Raw genomic sequence first — 20,307 nt, 5'->3', positions numbered from 1 at the left:
CTGCACGCCTAGAGCCTGCGCACCGCAACGAAGAGTAACCCCCACTCGCCGCAACTAGAGAAAGCCCACGTGCAGCAACAAAGACCCAATGCAGCCAAAAATAAAATAAATTAAAAATTAAAAAAAAAATAAATAAAAATCTGTATTATGGAGATAATAATCATTTCTGCTCTGGCCACCCAATCTGGGGATGCAGCACTTCATGGCAGAAATAGACACAAACTGGATTTGAATTCCAGTTCTACCACTTTCAAGTTGTATAACCACTGGCAGTTTACTTCATCTCTCTGTGTCTCAGTTTCCTCAACTGTAAAGTGGGTGAATACCAGGCATTAAATATATGGCAATAAATAGCATACATAAGGCACCCAGCATAACGCTGAAAGAGAGGAGGGCTCAGAGACTAGTTACAATGAAATAGTTTTCTTAGTATAGGTCTTTAATAACCCTTCACAATATTGCTTGTTCGAATATTTTATTGAAAGCAAGAGACAAAGTATTTCTAAAATCACAGCAGATTCCATGACAACTCAAAATATACAGTAATGGAGAATCCATGCCCCTAAAATCAGGCTTGCAACACTGGACAGAAGTATGAACACAAGGGGAATCATCTCTAATCTAATTCTGCCACCGATCAGCTATAAGACACAATGAAAAGCACTTACTTTCTCTTCACCGAAGTTTTGTGAACTGTAAAATGGGAATAATAATACCTGCTCTTATCTGTTTTCTAGATTGTAATAAGGGTAAAATGAGACATGGAATAAAAATATTTCACTGCTATAAAATGTCATGTAAAATTAATATTTTATTGTTAAACAGGCCTAATTACACCCCTCCCCCAAATAACTTCATATACTTTCAATATCAGCTATATGTTCAGAATGAAGGTGGCAAAGTAGTTTTACCACACCTATGGTCAAACACTATCACTGCCCTCAAGAAGCAAGAGACAGGGACTTCCCTTGTGGTCCAGTGGTTAAGACTCAACGTTCCCAATGCAGGGGCCCGGGTTCGATCCCTGGTCAGGAAACTAGATCCCACATGCATGCCACAACTAAGAGTCTGCATGCCACAACTAAGACCTGGCGCAGCCAAATAAATAAATGAATATTTAAAATAAATAAATAAATAAAACTAATTCATGCTTAAAGAAAAAAAAAAGAAACAGCAAGAGACAGACGTATCAAAAGTAAATGGGTGAGATTTTCTCTGGGAAGGTACCCGGGAAACTGGAACACTGGCAACTCTGAGGAGGAGACTTAGGTCGTGAGAAAAAGAGATGGGAGGGAGACTGTTCACCATTTTCTCTTTTGAACCCTAGAATTTTGTACCAAGTACTAGTTATTCAAAAACTAAAATAAAAATGTGAATAGGGGATACATTTAAGAGAGCTATCAATGCATCAGTGCATCATTTTGATACATTACACACAAGAATGTGTGGCCTTCCCTATCGCATCCAGAAACCAACAACGCCTCTGGTATTCCAACCAGGCCACCCCCCTTGCACGGCGTCTTGGCAGCAGCTGCTAAACCTCACGAGGCCAGCCAGGACGGACTCTGACCACACTGGGTATTTCCTTTCAGTGATTATGGACACACGTTCTCTTCCCAAAGTGGCATATGCAAGGGTAATTATACTTCCCACCAAGATGAGATTCTTCCAAAGAAGGAAGTGAAAACCCGTGGATGCCGAAGAAAGTACTGGTTCCTCTGTCGCAGTACACAGTCTACATACTTAGCCCTCCACTGACTTAGCATATGCTCCGAGGTCACTGAGAATCTGTGACCGAGGCGAGCTGACATTCTTTCCAGACTGCTCTGCCATATAACATTATTATTCTTCATAAAATTATCGGGCCAACAAGGGTCAGGCATGCTAACTGTGATCATTTTTCATTTAAGAAACACCCTATAAGGCCAAAATAATTTAAGAAAACATGTTTTCTATGGTTAAACTGAGGACGAATGAGCTCCTTTGACAGCTGTGCTGCTGCAATGTTTAAAGACAGCTCAAGCCTCACAGCCTCATCTGCCCTTCAGAAAACGGAGACCATTTCTTCCTACTGTCTTCTTTTTTTATTTTTACTGACACCATGGCAAAAGTATTCAACTTTAATTCTAATAGCGAATAGGGTAAAAAGAGCATTTGATACCATTTCATATTGCAGGCTGTCACGGAGTCAGGCCCTGGCCCTGGGTTTAAAGAGAAGGGATTTTGGTTTGGACTATGCACAGCTAAAACCTTGCTTGTCCCCTGAACATTTACCCAAGATAGGCTATTTTCTGCCAACACAATCAAAGACATTACCAGGAAATGTACATATTTTATACTTGACTTACTCTTACGGCATTTGCTGGACCAAATCAGAATATTAATTTTCTGGTTTTCTCTAGAACTAGAAAGTGGGGCTTCTCCCTTGTATGTACAATATTTCTAGGTTGAAGGCAGATGCTCAACATGACTTTTAACTGTCCAGGAGGTTTTCAAATGGTTCTCTTTTCCCCTAAAATAACAGACCATGTAGAATATTTAACCCAAGAGCCTCAGAGAGAACAGGGCAAAATGATCTTGAGTTCTCCTTGGACAATTTGGACCATGTGCCTTTCTCAAACGCAAACCTCCTGCCCTGGCTTTGGAGTGACACCACCCTCCATGGCCACACAGCATCTGGCCCCTTCACACCTCTCCAGCCTGTTTCTAGGGGTGTTTGGGTCAAAGTTCTCCCTGTACTTGATATTCCAACTGTGCTGCCCTCCTTGCTTCTTCCTGCATGTGGCAGCTGTCCCAAATCCCAAACCTCAGCTTGTGCTGCACACTCCACCTGGGTTTCACACTGCCTTGCCGGCCTGGCAAAAACTCACTGCATCGCCAATGCAGCTCAAGCAGCACCTCCTCCAGGAAGCCTCTCCTGACTAAGCCCTCCTGGAGGCACAAGTGGCTCCTGTGACCTCTGTGTGCCTCTCCCACTTCTCTCATAAGTGACAGTGGCAACTACATGAAGGCTTCTTATGTGCCCAGCTCTCTCCTGCTGTTTTTCAGGCATTATCATTTTATTGTTACAAAAAGTCCATGAGATTAAATTGCTTGCCAAAGATCATGCAACTATAAGTGGCAGAATCCAAACAGGGCATATTTGTTTATCATCTCTCTCCTTTTAGATTGAGAGCTCCTTACTGCAGGAAATCTATTGGTTTCATCTCTGCAACCCCAATACACAGCAGACAACCAGACACATAGTATACATTGGACAAATGTTTGCTGAATGAATGAATGTCTCAATAATTGGATTTCTCACAAATTAGAGTGACTGCATTATCTCTTGTAATATGAAATACTGAAAATTCCAACTTCAAGAAAATAAAAGACTTGAAAATTGGGGGGCAGGTAAACTTGGTGTCCACCAGAAGATGAATGACCTTTGTGAAACTTTCATCTGTGCTTTTGAGTGTCTCTATTCATGACACCCACAAACCTACTGGCCTGTGAACTCCTAAGGACAGGAAACGTGTCTTTTCTCTGAATTCTTGGGGCCCGATACAGTAACTGGCATTATGGGGATACTAAGCAAATAGCTGTTGAACAAATAAACGGATAAAAAATTTCAAACTCTATTTGAAAGGCTAAATTACTCAGAAAAAATGCTTCTAAAACTGTCCACACTATATTAATTGCAAACCCTTCAGAGCTGTTCTTTTAACTAGAGTTGCATCACACTAAGTGACATCTCCTTCCTTCCTTCCTTCCTTCCTCCCTCCCTCCCTCCCTCCCTCCCTCCCTCCCTCCCGGCCATGCCACGCGGATTGCAGTATCTTAGTTCTCTGACCAGGCATCAAACCCATGTCCCCGGCAGTGGAAGCACAGAGTCCTAACCACTGGACAGCCGGGGAATTCCCTGCTGCCTGTTTCTTATCCCACTTTGTTTTCTGTTTGTTTGGTTTTTGTTGTTGTTGTTGTTTTGGCCACACCTCACGGCATGTGGGATCTTAGTTCCCTAACCAGGGAACGAACCCACGCCCCCTGCATTAGAAGCACAGAGTCTTAACCACTGGACTGCCAGGGAAGTCCCTCTTATCCCACTTTGATTTATGCGGCTTCAGATTTATCCTGGAACCCACATGCCCAAGCCATGTAGAAGTTAAGTAGATCAGTTTATTCATATACTATTGACTTAAATTTAGCTCATCTGAAAGCTTAGTGTTACACAGAAAATAATTCAGAACTTCAGTATTACAGCTCAAATTCCATCTCTATAAATACTGTTACAAATCCCAGGCAATGCCCATCTGTCTCAAACATAGGAAAACTTCTATTACAATCAGAGACTTTGCATGAACCTTGGCAAATCTAACAAAAGCTTATCCACGGTAAATACTTGCCTCTTGAGAGAGACAAATGGCTCTGTTGGAAAGAGCAATAGACTGGAACCTGGAGGCCTGGGTTCAAGTTCCGACTTTATCCTTTAGCTTTGTGACCTTGGATAAGTCAGTCTTTGAGGCTCAACTTCCCTGTCCCAAAAAGAGGTATCCTAATAGCTGTCCTTCCTATCTCCAAGGGCTACTGTAAAGATTATCTGAAGAATATATGTGAAGATGCCTGGTAGATGTTATATAAAGTCCACCTATAGAACAGGTGGTATTATTATTGTTAGAGCTGATACCTCATTCCATTCTGGGCTTGTACACACTTACTTCTCTCCTCTCCTCTAGTCCCTGTGGACAAAGGGTTTAAACCTCTGAAGTCTCTATTTCCTTATAGCTGTTTCTTTCTTTCAAATGAAGTCAAATATACAACAGATGCAAGTCTGTTTCAAGGTTGAGCTAAAATCACCAAAGCAATTATTTAGGGAGAGTTCAGGGAATTGTATGTAAGATTAAACAATCACTTTAATGTTTGAATGGAAACTAGGTAAATTCTCAAGGACTGCTGAATTACTTCTTTCATGATACGGCTTGATATGTACTCTCTTCATTTTAAGAAATACCTTGGGTAATGAAGGATTTATTTTTTGAAAATATTCTTTAAGCCAAAGGACTTTTATTTCTCAGTGAGAAACCATTCTCCTTGCTTTCAAATTCACCTTAGTAAGATTGTTTAAATGCTGTGTTGGATTGCACTGTGACAGAATATTTCTCTACTTTTTCATCTTGTATATTTTTCTACATTTCTCTCTGCTCCATTTTACTGCTGAGACCAATGAGACTGGAGAATACCCAGTACTTGGAGACTCAATGGAAGTTTCCAAAAGGGGAGGAGACAAGTGTACCAAAATCTCCAAAGGGACAGCAAAAGTCTGGAAAGGCAGTGAATGGGTCATTTTCTGTCTGTCTTTTTCTCATCCTCAAACAAAATCATTTGAAAACGCAATTCTAGAGCCCCAGGACGCATAGCACTCTGATTCTGAGAAACCCTTTCTAAGGCCCACATCTGAGTTCCAGTTCTACCATTTAACTAGCTGTGAACCCCCGACAATTCCTTGAATGGCTCTGAGTTTCTTTAGGCTTTCTGCTGTGTAAAATGGGACCACAATCACCACCTCAGAGGATGTCGCAAACATCTAGCAAAGTATGTATGCCTGTGTCTGGCACATGGCTGCTATCAGCCACAGAGGCCATTTCTCTCTTCTTTCCCAAAAGAAGCAAGCTGAGTGGTTCTAACAGGGAGTCAGAGTTAAAACATGAGCATTAACTTGGCATAACAGAGCACTCAGCAAGGCGTTGTATGCATCCTGGCTTGTCAATATTATTTAGCAGTGTAAGATGAAATCAAAGTTGCATGCATATACTGAAAAATCCTACCTGCCATGGGAAACTGAAACAATTCGTATTTTACAGAACCTGGATTCTCTTGCCTATTTGACTAATTTTCAAAGATAAGTTAGACAAACAGCTTTTTTCTCCTTGTAAATGTCTTCCAACTATAATTCTCTATCCTTCTAAACTTAGCCATTTCCAACATTCAAAAACACTGTAATCCAAAGTCCTTACTCACTATAAACTCTGTAGAGTTTTTCTCTCCAGGACTTAAAAGTCAACATTGGACTAAAGGAGGAGGAAGCAGACAAGAAGAAAAATAATAATAAAGCATTCCCTTATGCTTGATTGAAAGAAAGGTTGTATACACACACACACACACATACAGTCCCCCCCTGCCTTTTTTTTTTTTTTTTCTCATTTCACTCTAGTATTAAGTCCAGTTTGCTCAATCTGTGTCCTTCTTTGGAAATTTTTTTTTCTCGTGTGTAGCCAGATCAATTCCAGCATTGATGGGAAACTTTCCTAACTTCAGCATTAACATAACTATGAATTGACAGTGTTTATATGGGAGAAAAAAAAGGTAGGTCCATTTCATTTAGTCATTCAATGACTATTTCCTGAGAGCTGACCACGTTCCAGGTACTGTACTGATGGTGGATCAGACAACCCAATCCCTCCACTCAATGGACTTCTAGTCTGGTGAGAGAGAGAGACATTACAAAATGAACTCCATACAATAAATAATACTGTGATTAGGGCAGCCAAGAATGAAACCTACAAGGTGCTGAGATAGAAGGAAACAGTAGAAACCCACAACACTAAAACTACACAGACCTAACAAATAGCTTTTTTGGAAACCCCAAAAAGCTGTCTTAGTTCTCTACAGGGATGTGGCACCCAAGTCTGGAGTGGCTAGCTAAATCAATGGCTAGGAAATCAATGTTGTATATCACTCGGTCTTTCCATTTAATCTTCTCAAGAAAGGCCGTCTCCAACCTTGAGGTGATAATCAATACAAGACACACACAGTGTCAACCTCATCAGTCTAAATTAGTAAATGTATATATTAACTTATAGTGAGATCTTAAAGTTATTCCATGGCTCTATCATTTCTTGGATGGGATGTGTCAATCCAACTTCTAGTTTTAGGTGGAAGCATCCACTGTTGCTTGATCCACCTGTGAGGCTGGAGATGAGGACACAGAAAATGAACTGAAGCCCATATCAGTGACAGGCTCGCAGGAGGCCCTGGAGCGGAGGCAGGGAGGGGACGAGGGCAGGACAGCTACGGGCCGACTCCGGAGATGAGAAGGGACCCAGTCCCTCTGAAAAGCAGGAAGCTTCTATGAGGGCTGCCAGAAAATGAAGTGTTATTTCCTGATGTCTCTAATTAGCAGGGGGATGAGCAGCACACACAGGAATAAAGGAAAAGACTAGTTTACGATGATAAATTTGTCTCCATCAGACAGTATGGTTTTGGAAGTGGCAGGTCCTTAAATCAATTCTGCCACTCCCTGTTTATTAACGGTGACTCCTCACTGCATTAGCATAAGTCTATCAAAAGCCAGCAAAGAACATCTCATTACTTTTGAAGCCTTAACTAGTTTAATGTGTTACTGAGACTCACATGAGTTTCATGTGCTGGCCTAGGGGCCAAGTTTTGTAATGTGGATGTTAGTTCAAAGTCTGCACTAATTATCTGATCTGGGTAAGTCCACCTCTTTGAGTGTTGAGGGTAATATTGTGCTTTCACAGGGGTAGAAGTGGGAAGAAAAGGGCTACAGCAACATGAGAAGTAACTATGAAACATGCTCTCACTTGTGTCATGCTTTGCTACATTGATGATGCCACACTGACCTTACATTAAGGATGCTATACTGACCATGTGCTCAGGGGAAGCAGTCCTCCCAGCCCCCAGCAGTTTGTTCTCTCCCTCCTTTACTCATTCACTCATCCAGGGAACATTCATTGAGGGCCTCTTAGGTACCAGGCACTGTTAAGAGCTGGAGTGTAGAGATAAGACACGATCACTAGACACGATCACTATTCAGGGACATCACCATTGGGACTGAACCAATTTGTCCTATTTAATTCTAGTTACCCAACTAGCATACATCAGAGTTCTATGTACTATGTGCCCAGACTTTTCTAAATCCTGGTTGAGAGTAGAGACAAGGGGAAAGCCCCAGCACGTATCCCCTACCTTGTCCTCTCCCTTAATACTTTCCCCCACTTTGGCTTCTACCCACCTGTGCAAGCAAATCCTGCCTTTAATGTGTGCTTAAGACCTCCAGGAAAAGCGATGCCCCGGGAGACAGAACTCCAGGGGATCCCACACTGGCAGAAGAAGACAGTAATTGCAAATTCAGGGGAATGTGCATGGTGTGGAGGTGGTGGGGGACAAACTGGCCCCTGTGGGAACAGAGGGTTGACTCCAGGAGCTGGAGTGGGATGAGCCGTATGGAACAATGGGGCCTGATGACCAATTCATCTCAGGGACTCCTTGGCCACCAGCATTCCCTGTAGGCTATGATGTGTGCAGGAGCAGTCAGATGACAGTGGAGCTTTTGGAAAACTTCTCAATCAGCAGAGGGCCAGGAGAACTGAAGGAGGAGGAGGCGGAGGCAGGAGGCAGACAGCCAGGCTGGTAGCGTGGACATGTTCTTCTAAGAGCCTGGCCCAGAGCAGAAGAGAAGAAAGGGGGATTCTAGAAGCAAATGGGTAAGATCAGAGCTAGTGACAGATTACATAAACAGCAATGAAGGGGAGGGAAATTTAAGGACACATGATTCAAAGGCCTCAAAATTAAGGAATTTGGGGGGAAAAGATGGAGACTTTAAAATAAATAGGAAAAACTGGAAATAAAGGTGAAGTAGATTGGGGTGCTACCTGAGAAAAGGTATGACTTTGGATGTGCTGAGCCTGAGGTGATTTCCAGGGGACCTGCTTGTATACAGGGGGAAGGTCAAGCCTAGAAATCAAGTGAGACACTGGGCCAGGCATGCACATCTGTGTCCGTGAGGAAGACTACATTTCCAAGGGAAAGCCCAGTAACCAAGTGTGAGCGAGGGGAAATGCCCACAGTGTCAGAGCAAGAGGAAGATGAGAAGCCATCAGAGGAGACGGAGGAGCACTTGCACACCTGGGTGTGCGCTGTGTTCAGAAGGGAGAGAGAGAAGCAGAAAGTGGTCCACATCAGAAGCTGCAGGGAACAGGAGCATGAAGCCTGAGAGAACATCATCCCCGTCTCTCCCCAGTCTCCAGGGGTGGTAGGAGTGGGGGGCTGGGCCACTGTTCAGCACACAGTCACTTCGGGAGAGACTCCCATCCATCGCTGTCCCGCTTGGTACGTGACTTGCTTTAGCCAATGGAACAGGAGTGAGCGGTGAGCAGGGCTTTAAATGTGCCTGATTGTTTTGCTTGGTCTCTTGTGATCCTGACTTCTGCTCTGAGTGTTGTCTGGTCACCACCAGTCACAGAAAGACGAGACACAGGGACCTAAGCCCAACAGCCTGCCTAAAGCAGAACCACCCCAGCTGACCTGCAGACCCAGAGCAAGGAATACACGTTTGTGGTATAAGTCTCTGAAATTTTGAGGTGCTACATGGCATTACTAGAGGAAAACCTCACCAGCACAGTGTGAGTTGTGGGTCTGACACGGTAAAATGTGCTCCTTTAAGGACGGCACCTCTCCAGGGCCTCCTTACCACTGTGCTCAAATGATAAAAGTACAAAGGGATGAAAACAATACCTATTTTAGCCAGTTCAAAGAGGAACGTGGTGGCTATACTGAGGCTATTTTCCCAAAGCAAGGTAAGTCAAGAGTTATATATTAAATGTCTTAAATATTGATTGTTAGATAAAGCTACACAGAATCAATCAGAAAGAAAAGGCCAGGGAATTTCACTGGGGCAAAGGGCAGGATGTACAAAGTCAGAGATATTGAGATTTGATTAGTTCAAAGAATTTTTATAAAATTGGTTACGGCAACAGCCAGCCAAGGTTGATGTGGACCTGAGGGGAAGCAGTGACTGGATTGGTCAGTGGATTCACCCCACCCCTTCTCCCCCAGCCCTTGTTCCAACAGAAATGTTGTTCCAAGCTTTGGGACCATGAACAAAGGATCTGGGGCAAGACATAAAAGTGTCTGGTGTCCAACAGTGCCCTTGCCAGGGCTCCATGACACCCACCAGAGGGGCCCCTGCCCTGTGGCCCAGGTTGCCGAAGTGTCAGCCCCTGGCCCAGGGAAGCCCAAGCCATTCACAGTTCCAGGCCCGGGGGCCCCACACTTGCTCAATGACAGGCACAAACGGTTTTCCCTGTATCACCACTGTCTGCTTTTTGTCTTCAGGCTGATTCTACCATTCACCAGATTATCCCTCCCATGAATAATGGGAAAACTCATATCTAGCAATTTCAAGAACTCTGCTTTTAAAAAGTGCATGAGAAATACAAAAGGGGATTCAACTTAGGCTATTTCAGAGGTCATACAGAAAGACCAGCTACACTTATCCTTCTCGCTAAGCTGCTGAATTACACTAAGAAGCTTACCAGAGCCTTCTGTACTCATTTTGTACTCAGCTCTTTGGAAGGAATCCAAATTCAGGAATCAGGGGCATAAGACCAGAGTCTACAGAGCATTCCACTCATTTCTGCAGCTGTGTCTCTTCAAGTGCTCTAATCCCTAACCTGGCATCATCTTTTTTTTCCCCTCAAACAGATACAGCTGAGCCTGAGCGAGTCACCTCAGAGATAAGGCCTGCCCTTTGGAACTGAGCCGTGTCACAAGAAGACAGGACATAAGAGATTCAGCCAGGCAAACCCACCCTATCAGAAAGGGAGCCGGACTTGGTATCTTACAAGAAAAAGGTGGGCCTCTGGAGGCAGCAGCTGAGCAGCTGTGACGTAGAGACTACAATTCCTGCAGCAAATGATGGGAGCCCTCCTCTTGCAACAACCACTCATCACCTGAACGCCTTGGCCCTTTCCTTCCTCCGTGCCCTTGCTGGGTGAGGAACTGCCTCTGCCTGTGATGGCTCCTCTCACTCTTCAGGGCCCAGCTCAAATGTCACCTCCCAGGAAACCTCTTGAACTACTGCCTTGCCCCCAAGTAGGCAGATCAAGGCATGGCCTACTTTTTTAGACCTTTATCATAGCATTTTGCACATGGTGGATTGATAATTTACACATCTGTTGCATGTTCCACACTGTGAGCTACTGTAAGGCCAAGAATTCCTGCCATTATTCATGCATATATTTCCAGGCTCAGGACCAGCTCTGGCACAGACTGACTACATGCTCATAATATATTTTCAAAATGGCACTACCCTAATTTAGAATGCAATTGGAAACTCTTTGTTTTGAAGGACAAAATAAATGCCCCAAAATATTATATCCACTTTTATTCCACAGAATTCTGAAAAAAAATTTGGGGTAAAAATATTTGATTTGTAAAATAAAACCTTACTAGTTTGGATTAATTGGGAGGTCAGCCTTGATTAGCAATTTGCCAGAATTAGAAAATATTGTAAATATAGTGGGGTTTTTTTTAATGAATTTATTTTTGCTGCATTGGGTCTTCGTTGCTGCACATGAGCTTTCTCTAGTTGCGGCGAGCAGGGGCTACTCTTTGTTGCGGTGCACAGGCTTCTTCTCATTGCAGTGGCTTCTCTTGTTGCGGAGCACGGGCTCTAGCACGTGCAGGCTTCAGTAGTTCTGGTTCACAGGCTCTAAAGCGCAGGCTCAGTAGTTGTGGCGCACAAACTTAGTTGCTCCACGGCATGTGGGATTTTCCCGGACCAGGGCTCAAACCTGTGTCCCCTGCATTGGCAGGCGGATTCTTAACCACTGCGCCACCAGGGAAGTCCCGTAAATATAGTTTTAAACTTTCAAAGGCGCACTGTAATTTAAAATAAACCAACGATGTAGCAATGACCAGTGCTTGGGTACTTGCTTAAAAGAACAGATACAAATAATTTAAGTCAGTTTATCAAGTATCCATTTATATCCACTAAATGTGTCCTAGTTGCAATCTTGCTTTTGCAATTCATTTGTTTAAAAAAAAACAGTTTTTTTTTTTCCTCTTTTAGTGGAGATGGAGGGTGGGAAATCTCTTTGGAACTGAATTAATCATAATCTTTGGTTCATCATTGATCAATGAACAGCCTGTTTTCATGTATTTATTGAGTAATTTTTAATAATGTAATAAGTACTCACAAACCCACCAGCCAAAACAAAAAACAGAGAATAACTGACATCTAATCATTTGTTGCCTCCCCCAGAACCCATCCTCCCCTTCCCAGACTAAGGCTACTGCCATCCCAAATCCCATGGCCATCATTCCCTACCTGTCCTTTCCACACAAGTTTTATTGCATCTAGCTATATTCCTAAAAGTATTTTTTTATTTGATTTAACTCTATCAAAAGGATGTCATCCTATAGGTAGTATTTTGGGACCTACTTTTTCACTTAACATTATACTTCTAAGATTTAGGCACATTTTGGGGTTCACTATGACTCATCTCTTTTGTCTGCTGCCTAATATTCCATTTGGGGACTAACTGCTCATCCATTCTCTCACTGATGGCATGTGGGGGTTTCCAGGACTTTGCTATCGTTTACAGTGAAGCTCTGAAAATTCTTGCTCACGTACAAGATCCTCTCTTGGATATCACACCTAAGGTGTGTACCTGGGTCAAAGGGTATGCAAATACGCAGCTCAGAAGGTGATGCCAAACCATCTTCCAATGCATCATGCCCATTTACTTTCTTCCCAGCCACATATAATATACCCTGTGGACCCACATCTCCTCCAACACTTGGGATTGTCAGACTTGTTAACAGTTGCCCTGTGTTATCAGGCTAGAACCAACTGGAGTCATCAGCATTTATGAATTGGTGCAATCTAAATTAATACGTGTTTTGAAATAAGAAAATACATTTGATTATAAAAATAACTTTCACTGTAGAAAATTTAGCAATATAGAAAAGCACCAAAAGAAAAAAATCGTTAACAGCTATAGTTTATCAAGGTTTCATATTCATTTACAATGAAGGAATATTTACCCTATTATCAGGGCAGTCTACAATTGCAATTTATTTAGAACCCCCGAGGAAGCACACCTTTCAGACCAGACCTACCACTGAACACGGCCCTGCTAGTGTTCTAACCAGTCAGCTTAGCTTCCCCAAAGTGCCACTGCGCCATCCCAGGTGCCCAGGAAGCAGCAAGACTCTGGCTAAATATCAGAATTAAAAGTTGAAGATGTGCTCTGAAATTCATAACATCTCTCTTATGGGAGTTTCGTATTCTATACGGTGGTTTCAATCTATGCTTCTTTTGATCAGGGAAGAAGGGACTGGAGGTTCTTATTAAACACTTAATAAAAGCAGTTCTTTTATTTTAAATCCATTTTCAGAAACTCCTTTGTAGCACTGTACTTCCTTTTAGCAGCAAGATGCCGTTAAGGACAGCAAAAATGGTCTGCAGAATAACAAGGATATGGCCAGACTGTGGGTAATTGAATGAAGGTGTTCCCCCAGGCACCAAGACTCAATTTCTAGGGGCACACTGTGTACTTTACATCCACAAGAAAAAGAGAATCAGTGAGCCAGCCCAGCATAAGCACAGAGTCTGCTCACAGCACACCTTCTGGTGACTAAATTTCAAATTCACTGATGTCTCACTGTGGGCCAGGCACTGTGTTAGACAGTGAGAATTCAGAGAGAAGGACACTGCACCTGCTCTCCATGGCATCACCATCTGCTTGGGAAGACACACAAATCAGGTGATTATGAAACAAGGAAGAATGAAATAATTGCTATTGGTAGCGACCACAGAGAACAGCAAAGACTGATTTAGATTTACAGGGATTGGGTGGTCCTGATAGAAAGAGTGTGAGATTTGAACAGGGATCTAAAGGGAGATTAGACTGTCTGTAGGAAAAGTAGAAGGACAGTTCTGGGAGAAGGGAGAAGTACTTCATTCACAGAATCAGTTGGCTGTTCACACAAACTTTTAATAAACATCTACTATGTTGCAGGACTGCCTGAGGGCCTGGGTATGAAGAGGTGAATAAACCTGACAGTGAAGCTTCTGAAAGTCCTTTTTGAGGAGCTATCATTTAAGTAGGAACTTGAAGGATGAGAAGGAACCAGTCATGCCAAGAGCCGTGGACAGAACTTTACAGAGAGAAGGAAGGGCATGTACAAAACTTTAAGATGGGAAAGCCCTTGATTTACCCTAGGCAGTGAATGGAGGCTGGGGCAGCCACAGGGAGATGCCAAACTGAAGAACTAGAGGTGTCATTCAAGGGACAGACAGAAGCCAGATCACATGGGCTTACAGGCCAGTGTGAGGAATGTGAGCTGGAGTCTGAAGACCATCAGAACCTTTGAAGGGATAAAGTGTGATGGGGGAGCTCTGGGATGGGTGGGAAAAAAAGGAAACACAGTCCCAATACATCTATGAAAGGTCACTCTGACTGAAGGGGACTGGAAGGCCGTGAGAGGGAGCAGAAAGGGCAGAGGGGAGGTAGCAGCAGTGGTTCAGGGAGAACTTTGACCCAAAAACCCCTAGAAACAGGCTGGAGAGTTTTGAAGGGGCCAGATGCTGTATGGCCATGGAGGGTGGTGTCACCCCACAGCCAGGGGCAGGAGGTTTGCATTTGAGAAAGACACATGGTCCAAACTGTCTAAGGAGAACTCAAGATCTGCTAATGTGGTGCATTAGAGTGACTGATTTGGGGGAGAAATAGTTGGCCTTTAGATATATTAGACTAGAGACACCTGGAAAATACCGAGACAGCTTTGGTTAGTGGGCAGCTGCAGCTACAGATCCAGAGGTTAAACATGCCTGAGCTAGAGTGGAGGGGGGAGTCACAGGGTACATTTAGAGAACAGAGAGGAAGGTGTGGTAGCTGGAGCATGGCGCTCACGAAGAGGCAAGAACAGAAAAGAAACCCAGATTGCCCTCCTGCAACTAGATTGTGGTGTCAGGCTCCAAAACCTGGATTTTATTCTCTGTAAGTTGAAATTACAGAAAGGCTTCTTTTTTTCTCTTTGAACTGCAGAGTTGTTTATACATGGCTATTTATTTTTGACTTTAAAAATAATACATGTTCATTGTTAAAAAACTGAAAATAAGGAAAAGTACAAAGAATAAAATACCAAGCATCTATAATTCCATCATCCACCTGTAATTGCCCCTAACACTATGGGCTATTTCCTTCCAAGGACTTTTTCTTACTTTTCGTATCAGTATTTTGTATATATTACAAAATTTGAATTATACTATATACAATAATTCTAATCTTATTTTTTCACTTACTATTTTGTCACAAATATTTGACTATGTGCTTAAAAATTCTCTGTAAACATGTTTTTAATTGCAACATAATATTATATTGATATAAATAATATTATATTGATATAAAATAATTTAACATTCAATAATTATGGATATTTCAGTTGTTTTCTTCTATAATATATAGAACTATTATAAATATTCCTATGTATACATCTTTACTCCATTTCTAAAATGAGAATTTTGGGGTCGAAAGGCCCATTTTTAAGATTTCTCATACTATTGGCAAATTATTTTTAGAAAGGCTAAACCAATTTATATCCCTAGAGTATGAGACTGTTCACTGCATCCACACTTTAAAAATATTTACTAATTTTATAGATGAAAAATAATTTAGCTGTCATTGAAATGTTTTCTTGAAACTGAGGCAGAAGCCAGTCTCACAAAAAACTCCACTTTAGTGAATTCAAACCATGCCACTAAAGTATTCAGTTTTAATATCATAATCAAGAACTTGAGTTTAAGTTCACAAAAGATGAACCAATTTCTAATAAGACTAGTCCAAAGCAACAGAAAAGACCTCACTTCTGCCTTTCAAACTGGGGATCGAAGCTACTGAGGGCAGCCCTCCAAATTCATCCTGAGCGTCAAGCCACTCAACATCCTAGAGACCTCTGAGGACTCATCCCAACTTGTGAGCTTTCTGTACAAGGTAGAGAGGAAAAGATTAAGGGAAAAGATAAAACAGAAGCAAGTTACAGTGCTTCCTCTCTCCCTGCCATTGAAGAAGAGCTGAACTATAACCCAAAAGTCATTTTTTTAATTCAGAAGGCACCAGGAAGCAAACTTAGTCAACCTCCAGTATCATATAAAAGAACTGCTGAGGGCTTCCCTGATGGCCCAGTGGTTGAGAGTCCGCCTGCCGATGCAGGGGACACGGGTTCGTGCCCCGGTCCGGGAAGATCCCACATGCCGCGGAGTGGCTGGGCCCGTGAGCCATGGTCATTGAGCCTGTGCGTCCGGAGCCTGTGCTCCGCAATGGGGGAGGCTGCGACAGTGAGAGGCCCGCATACCACAAAAAAAAAAAAAAAAAAGAACTGCTGAGGCACCATGGTTTGGAGTTAAACCATGGTGTCCAACAGGAGGGGTGCTGGGAAGAGTCAAAGGGTAACCCCCTTCCTTCTCATGATGAATTTTAACCTAGGTACATGAAAATTGGGATCAAGAGAAATCTGTATTTTCACACAGACTGAGCCCTCTCAGTGGTTTGTGTGGACTGCAATGCCCTGGCTGTGGCCACCACGCTGAAGTAAGAGAGAAGCGCACCTCTACACGGGCAGGGTTTCAGATGGCAGGTATCGCACACCCGGGTCCCTTCACAATTTCATCTCAGTTCAAGCTCTGGACTGTGGCCTTACAAGCTTGAAAACCTGCTGTTGTTAATGTGCTCAAAGAGGCTTTGCCTCTTGGGAGCTCATTTTCATTAACCAAGGTCATAGAGTGGTACAAACCAGAATGCCAGTTTGTTAGGTACATTTTATATCTGCAAGTATATGTCATGAGAAACCAAATGATAACCAGAAAGCAGAGGCCTGAACAAGGGAAGGGACGGGGATAGCCTGAGAGGTCTCCTCCTGCAGACCTTGCACATCCTGCCTGGGGTGGCCGTCATTTACTTTATTTCTCATCATCCTTCTGAGCTCAGCTCAAAAACCCCCTCCTCAAGGAAGCCTCCCCAACTTCCAGTATAGGTTTCCCCACCCCTGCTTATACATTTTCACTACGCCCTGAATTTTCATTTAAATACTTACAATGATTTTCATTACAAGACTGTATATGCTCTGTGTCTACTTTCTTTCAGTTCCCTGAGAGCAGGAGCTATTCCTGCCTCATTCATCACTCTTTCCCCCATCTCTAGTAGACACAGCATATAGCAGACACTCAAATATTTGTAGAAGGAAGGGAAGGCAGGAAGGATGAGAGCATAATGACAGCAAAGTCCACCACAAGAACAGCCTTCCAATGGGACTTGGAGTCCCTTAGCCAAGATTCTCTCCCCCTTTTCACAGTGTCAGAAATGGGCACTGCTACAGTCTGCCCTGCTTTTGCTCCCTTTTTTTGTGTTTCTACTGCTGGCCATCCCCTCCCCTCTAACACTCGCTTTGGATATGCAATACCTTTGATCAGGTTACACATTAGTCAGCCTAGCCTAAGCGCCTTTCTGTCTGCTGAAGCAGTTCTGTGTACCCCTGGCCTAACCTATTTTATGGTCATTTATAATTAAATCTCAGGGAGTAGCCTTACTTTCCAAGTTCGTGGGGTTCCCACACTGTGAAGCCCCTGTGAACACCACACCATTACCCAGTGTTAAGGATAGGGATGCTCCAGGACGCACGGCAGCCGTGGGAGAAATAGGACAACAGTGTGTGCATGTGGCTGACGCCTGTTCATGCTTCATAAAAACAGAAGCTAGAGATGACATTCTTACATGCTTTGGCTATTGTCTCAAGTATGATATTAATTTTGATAATTAAAAGCAGAACAAGCACCGGCCCGGGAGTCTGGGTGAGATCTAGATTGTTTTGATCCCAGCTCTGACACTCACTGTCGGCAAGTCCCATTTCGGTGCCGAATAAGGAGCTGGCCTAGATGACCACCAGAGCCCCTTCCTGCCTTGACATTCCATTATCGAATGGTTACTTTTCATCTAAGAGCTTATCTTAGACTTCATAAACACCCAAAGATCAATCCAGCTGCTGGCAATGACTACCACACACTCGGGGAGTCTGAGTTAAGCATCTCTAAAGAAATCACAGCGATATCTTAGGATTTTCATGATTACAAAAGAAATCATTCAAGAGAAAAGCAGATGTCCTTGGGACCTGACACCAGTTCACACAGCAGATTTTCTGACACGGATCTTCTCAACATTTGTTAATCACAGGATGGGGGACTGAGATGCCTGGGAAATCTGGCTATGACCCAGCTCTAAGGGACTCTCTTCTTTCCATTTTCCCAGAAGCAGGGTCCTTGTGTAAATTATTTTCTATATATAAAATAGCCAATCACGATAAGACATTTCCATGAGTATATAACTTTTAAAATATTTGCAAAAAAGCAATTTTCCTCCCCATCCTCGATATTGGGAGTTCAACTTCCTTCACCTCAGCCCCTCAACGCACAGATCCTGTCACTGGTAATACATTCTCAAACAGGCGTTCAGCTATAGTAGAAACAAACTCATCATGAATCTGTTTATAACCAAAAAAGCATCTCAGTTTTAATTAGCTAATATGTTAAAATTCGAAGTCGTGTTTATGTTTAAACATTCTACAAACCCATCTTAGAAAATGGGCATGTCTGATAAGGCCCTTCCTTGTCTGAAAGGAAATTACCAAAAATAATACAGACATCCTGCTGAGGGGTTTGCACTCCAGAGACATGTATTTGTTTCTGCTGCAGCAACTGTGAATAGACTGAGCACAATGTGTGAATTCTAGAAGATTTCTTCCATTAGCTCAAGTAGGACGTTTACAAAAGAGAAAACAAACGAAAACCCCTGAGATTATATCTGAAGGTGGGATTGGAAGCACCGCACTACTTGCCTTGAGTAGTAAGATTCCACACCCAGGGCCTCCCGGACGCTGGCGATGTGCTGCTCTAGGGCCGAGCTGGTGGCTGTTGGAAGGGCTGTGCTGCTGCCAGCCTGGAAGTCACTGGAGTTTTCCACCGTGTTGTCTCCCAGGTAGTGTTCGTGAAACTTCAGAATCCCTGAAACAAGACAGGCACAGGCACAGCCAACGTTATACATGATTGGGGTTGGGGAAGGGAAGGCGGAGGACAGTGGGCAGCAAGGTCGATGCTATGTGACCTCTTTGACAAGCATGCTGTCCTCCAAACCATGTGAAGAAACCCTGAAATCCAAGGTGTCAAGAGGGCTTTCAGAAGCCTGGTCACTACGCTTTTTACAGCTTTCACCAGAAGGTTTGGTGCTTGAAAACAGGGAATTCAAGACAGGGCTTTTGATTTTGACGACATATATTCAGAAGCTCCTGGAATGATGATTAGTTCACATCAGTTCACGTATTTCAAAATAGATGCTTCTCAGAAGCACCAAACAGGGAAAGTTTCCTTTCAGGAATAGTGCACGAGCATGCCATGGTGCATTCTCCTCAGAAACTAAACTCCTGACAAAAAATATAGCTAGCCAAAGCTAGCTAGTCTTTGTTACTCAAAGACCTTTCGTTTCACAAAAGCAAATCAAAATAAATATGTAGTGTAAAGGCCAGATAAAAAAATTTTAAACCATCTTTAAATAAGACCAACTGGTCAATGGTCATTAATGGATTAAAGGAGCAAAAAGATAGCTGTATGAAACTGAGGCAATCCGTAGTGGTTTTCTAGCAATAAACACAGGACATATTCTCAAATGGTGATGAGGTATGTCAGCCCTGGAAAACGCTCGTCCTCTCTGATTGGATTAAAGCCCTGGTGAAAGCTTCAGAGTCTCATTAAGAGCAAAGAGAAATGGAAAGAGAAACAATAGAAACCTCATTATACATGGCTCATTGTTACAGGGATTTGGATATACCACCTGTCAAATCATGTTCCCAAAACATAACAACCACCAAGAGAAAGAGCTCAATGCCTCCATCATCAGCTGTGTCCTCCTGAGCATCAGGGCCCTCCGGGGGCTGGGATACACAGGGATTCATCCCACAGTGCACGACGCTCACCAAGTCATCATGAACACCACAACTTAAAACCTTTAGCATAAAAAGGTCAGAGGCAAGAATGTTCTTTACGGAAAGCCCATAAAAAACATGGAATTAAGGGTAAAATTATAAAAAGTGAGGCTGGGGCTTCCCTGGTGGCACAGTGGTTGAGAGTCCGCCTGCCGATGCAGGGGACACGGGTTCGTGCCCTGGTCCGGGAGGATCCCACATGCCGCGGAGTGGCTGGGACCGTGAGCCATGGCCGCTGAGCCTGTGCGTCCGGAGCCTGTGCTCCGCGACGGGAGAGGCCACAGCAGTGAGAGGCCCACGTACCGCGAAAAAAAAAAAAAAAAAAAGTGAGGCTGAAGCACAGAACATACAGGCATTCTCAGAATGTAATCAGAACCCAGGAAGCATCTCAGATCTGTCATCCAACCATCATTTTCTTTTTAAATCAAAGGGACAGAAACGTAATCAAGAAAATCTTGTCAGTTCTCCTTGGCAGTTGAACTTTTTGAAATTGGC

General features: G+C 43.2%; 1 protein-coding gene across 3 annotated transcripts in view; it reads right to left on the bottom strand.

Moving 5' to 3' along the window:
- Positions 1-20,307, bottom strand: part of TTC28 (tetratricopeptide repeat domain 28) — a 599,721-nt gene that overhangs the window by 76,309 nt on the left and 503,105 nt on the right. For all 3 annotated transcript variants that reach the window (XM_030860704.2, XM_030860705.2, XM_030860706.2), the window contains one exon: positions 18,673-18,838. In XM_030860704.2, the coding sequence (XP_030716564.1) occupies positions 18,673-18,838 (166 nt within the window). The remainder of the gene's footprint in view (positions 1-18,672; positions 18,839-20,307) is intronic.

This window comes from Globicephala melas, chromosome 13, assembly GCF_963455315.2.
Source record: "Globicephala melas chromosome 13, mGloMel1.2, whole genome shotgun sequence".
NCBI lineage: Eukaryota > Metazoa > Chordata > Mammalia > Artiodactyla > Delphinidae > Globicephala > Globicephala melas.
Note: the sequence above shows the minus strand (reverse complement) of the source record. Positions and strands in the feature narration are given on the sequence as shown.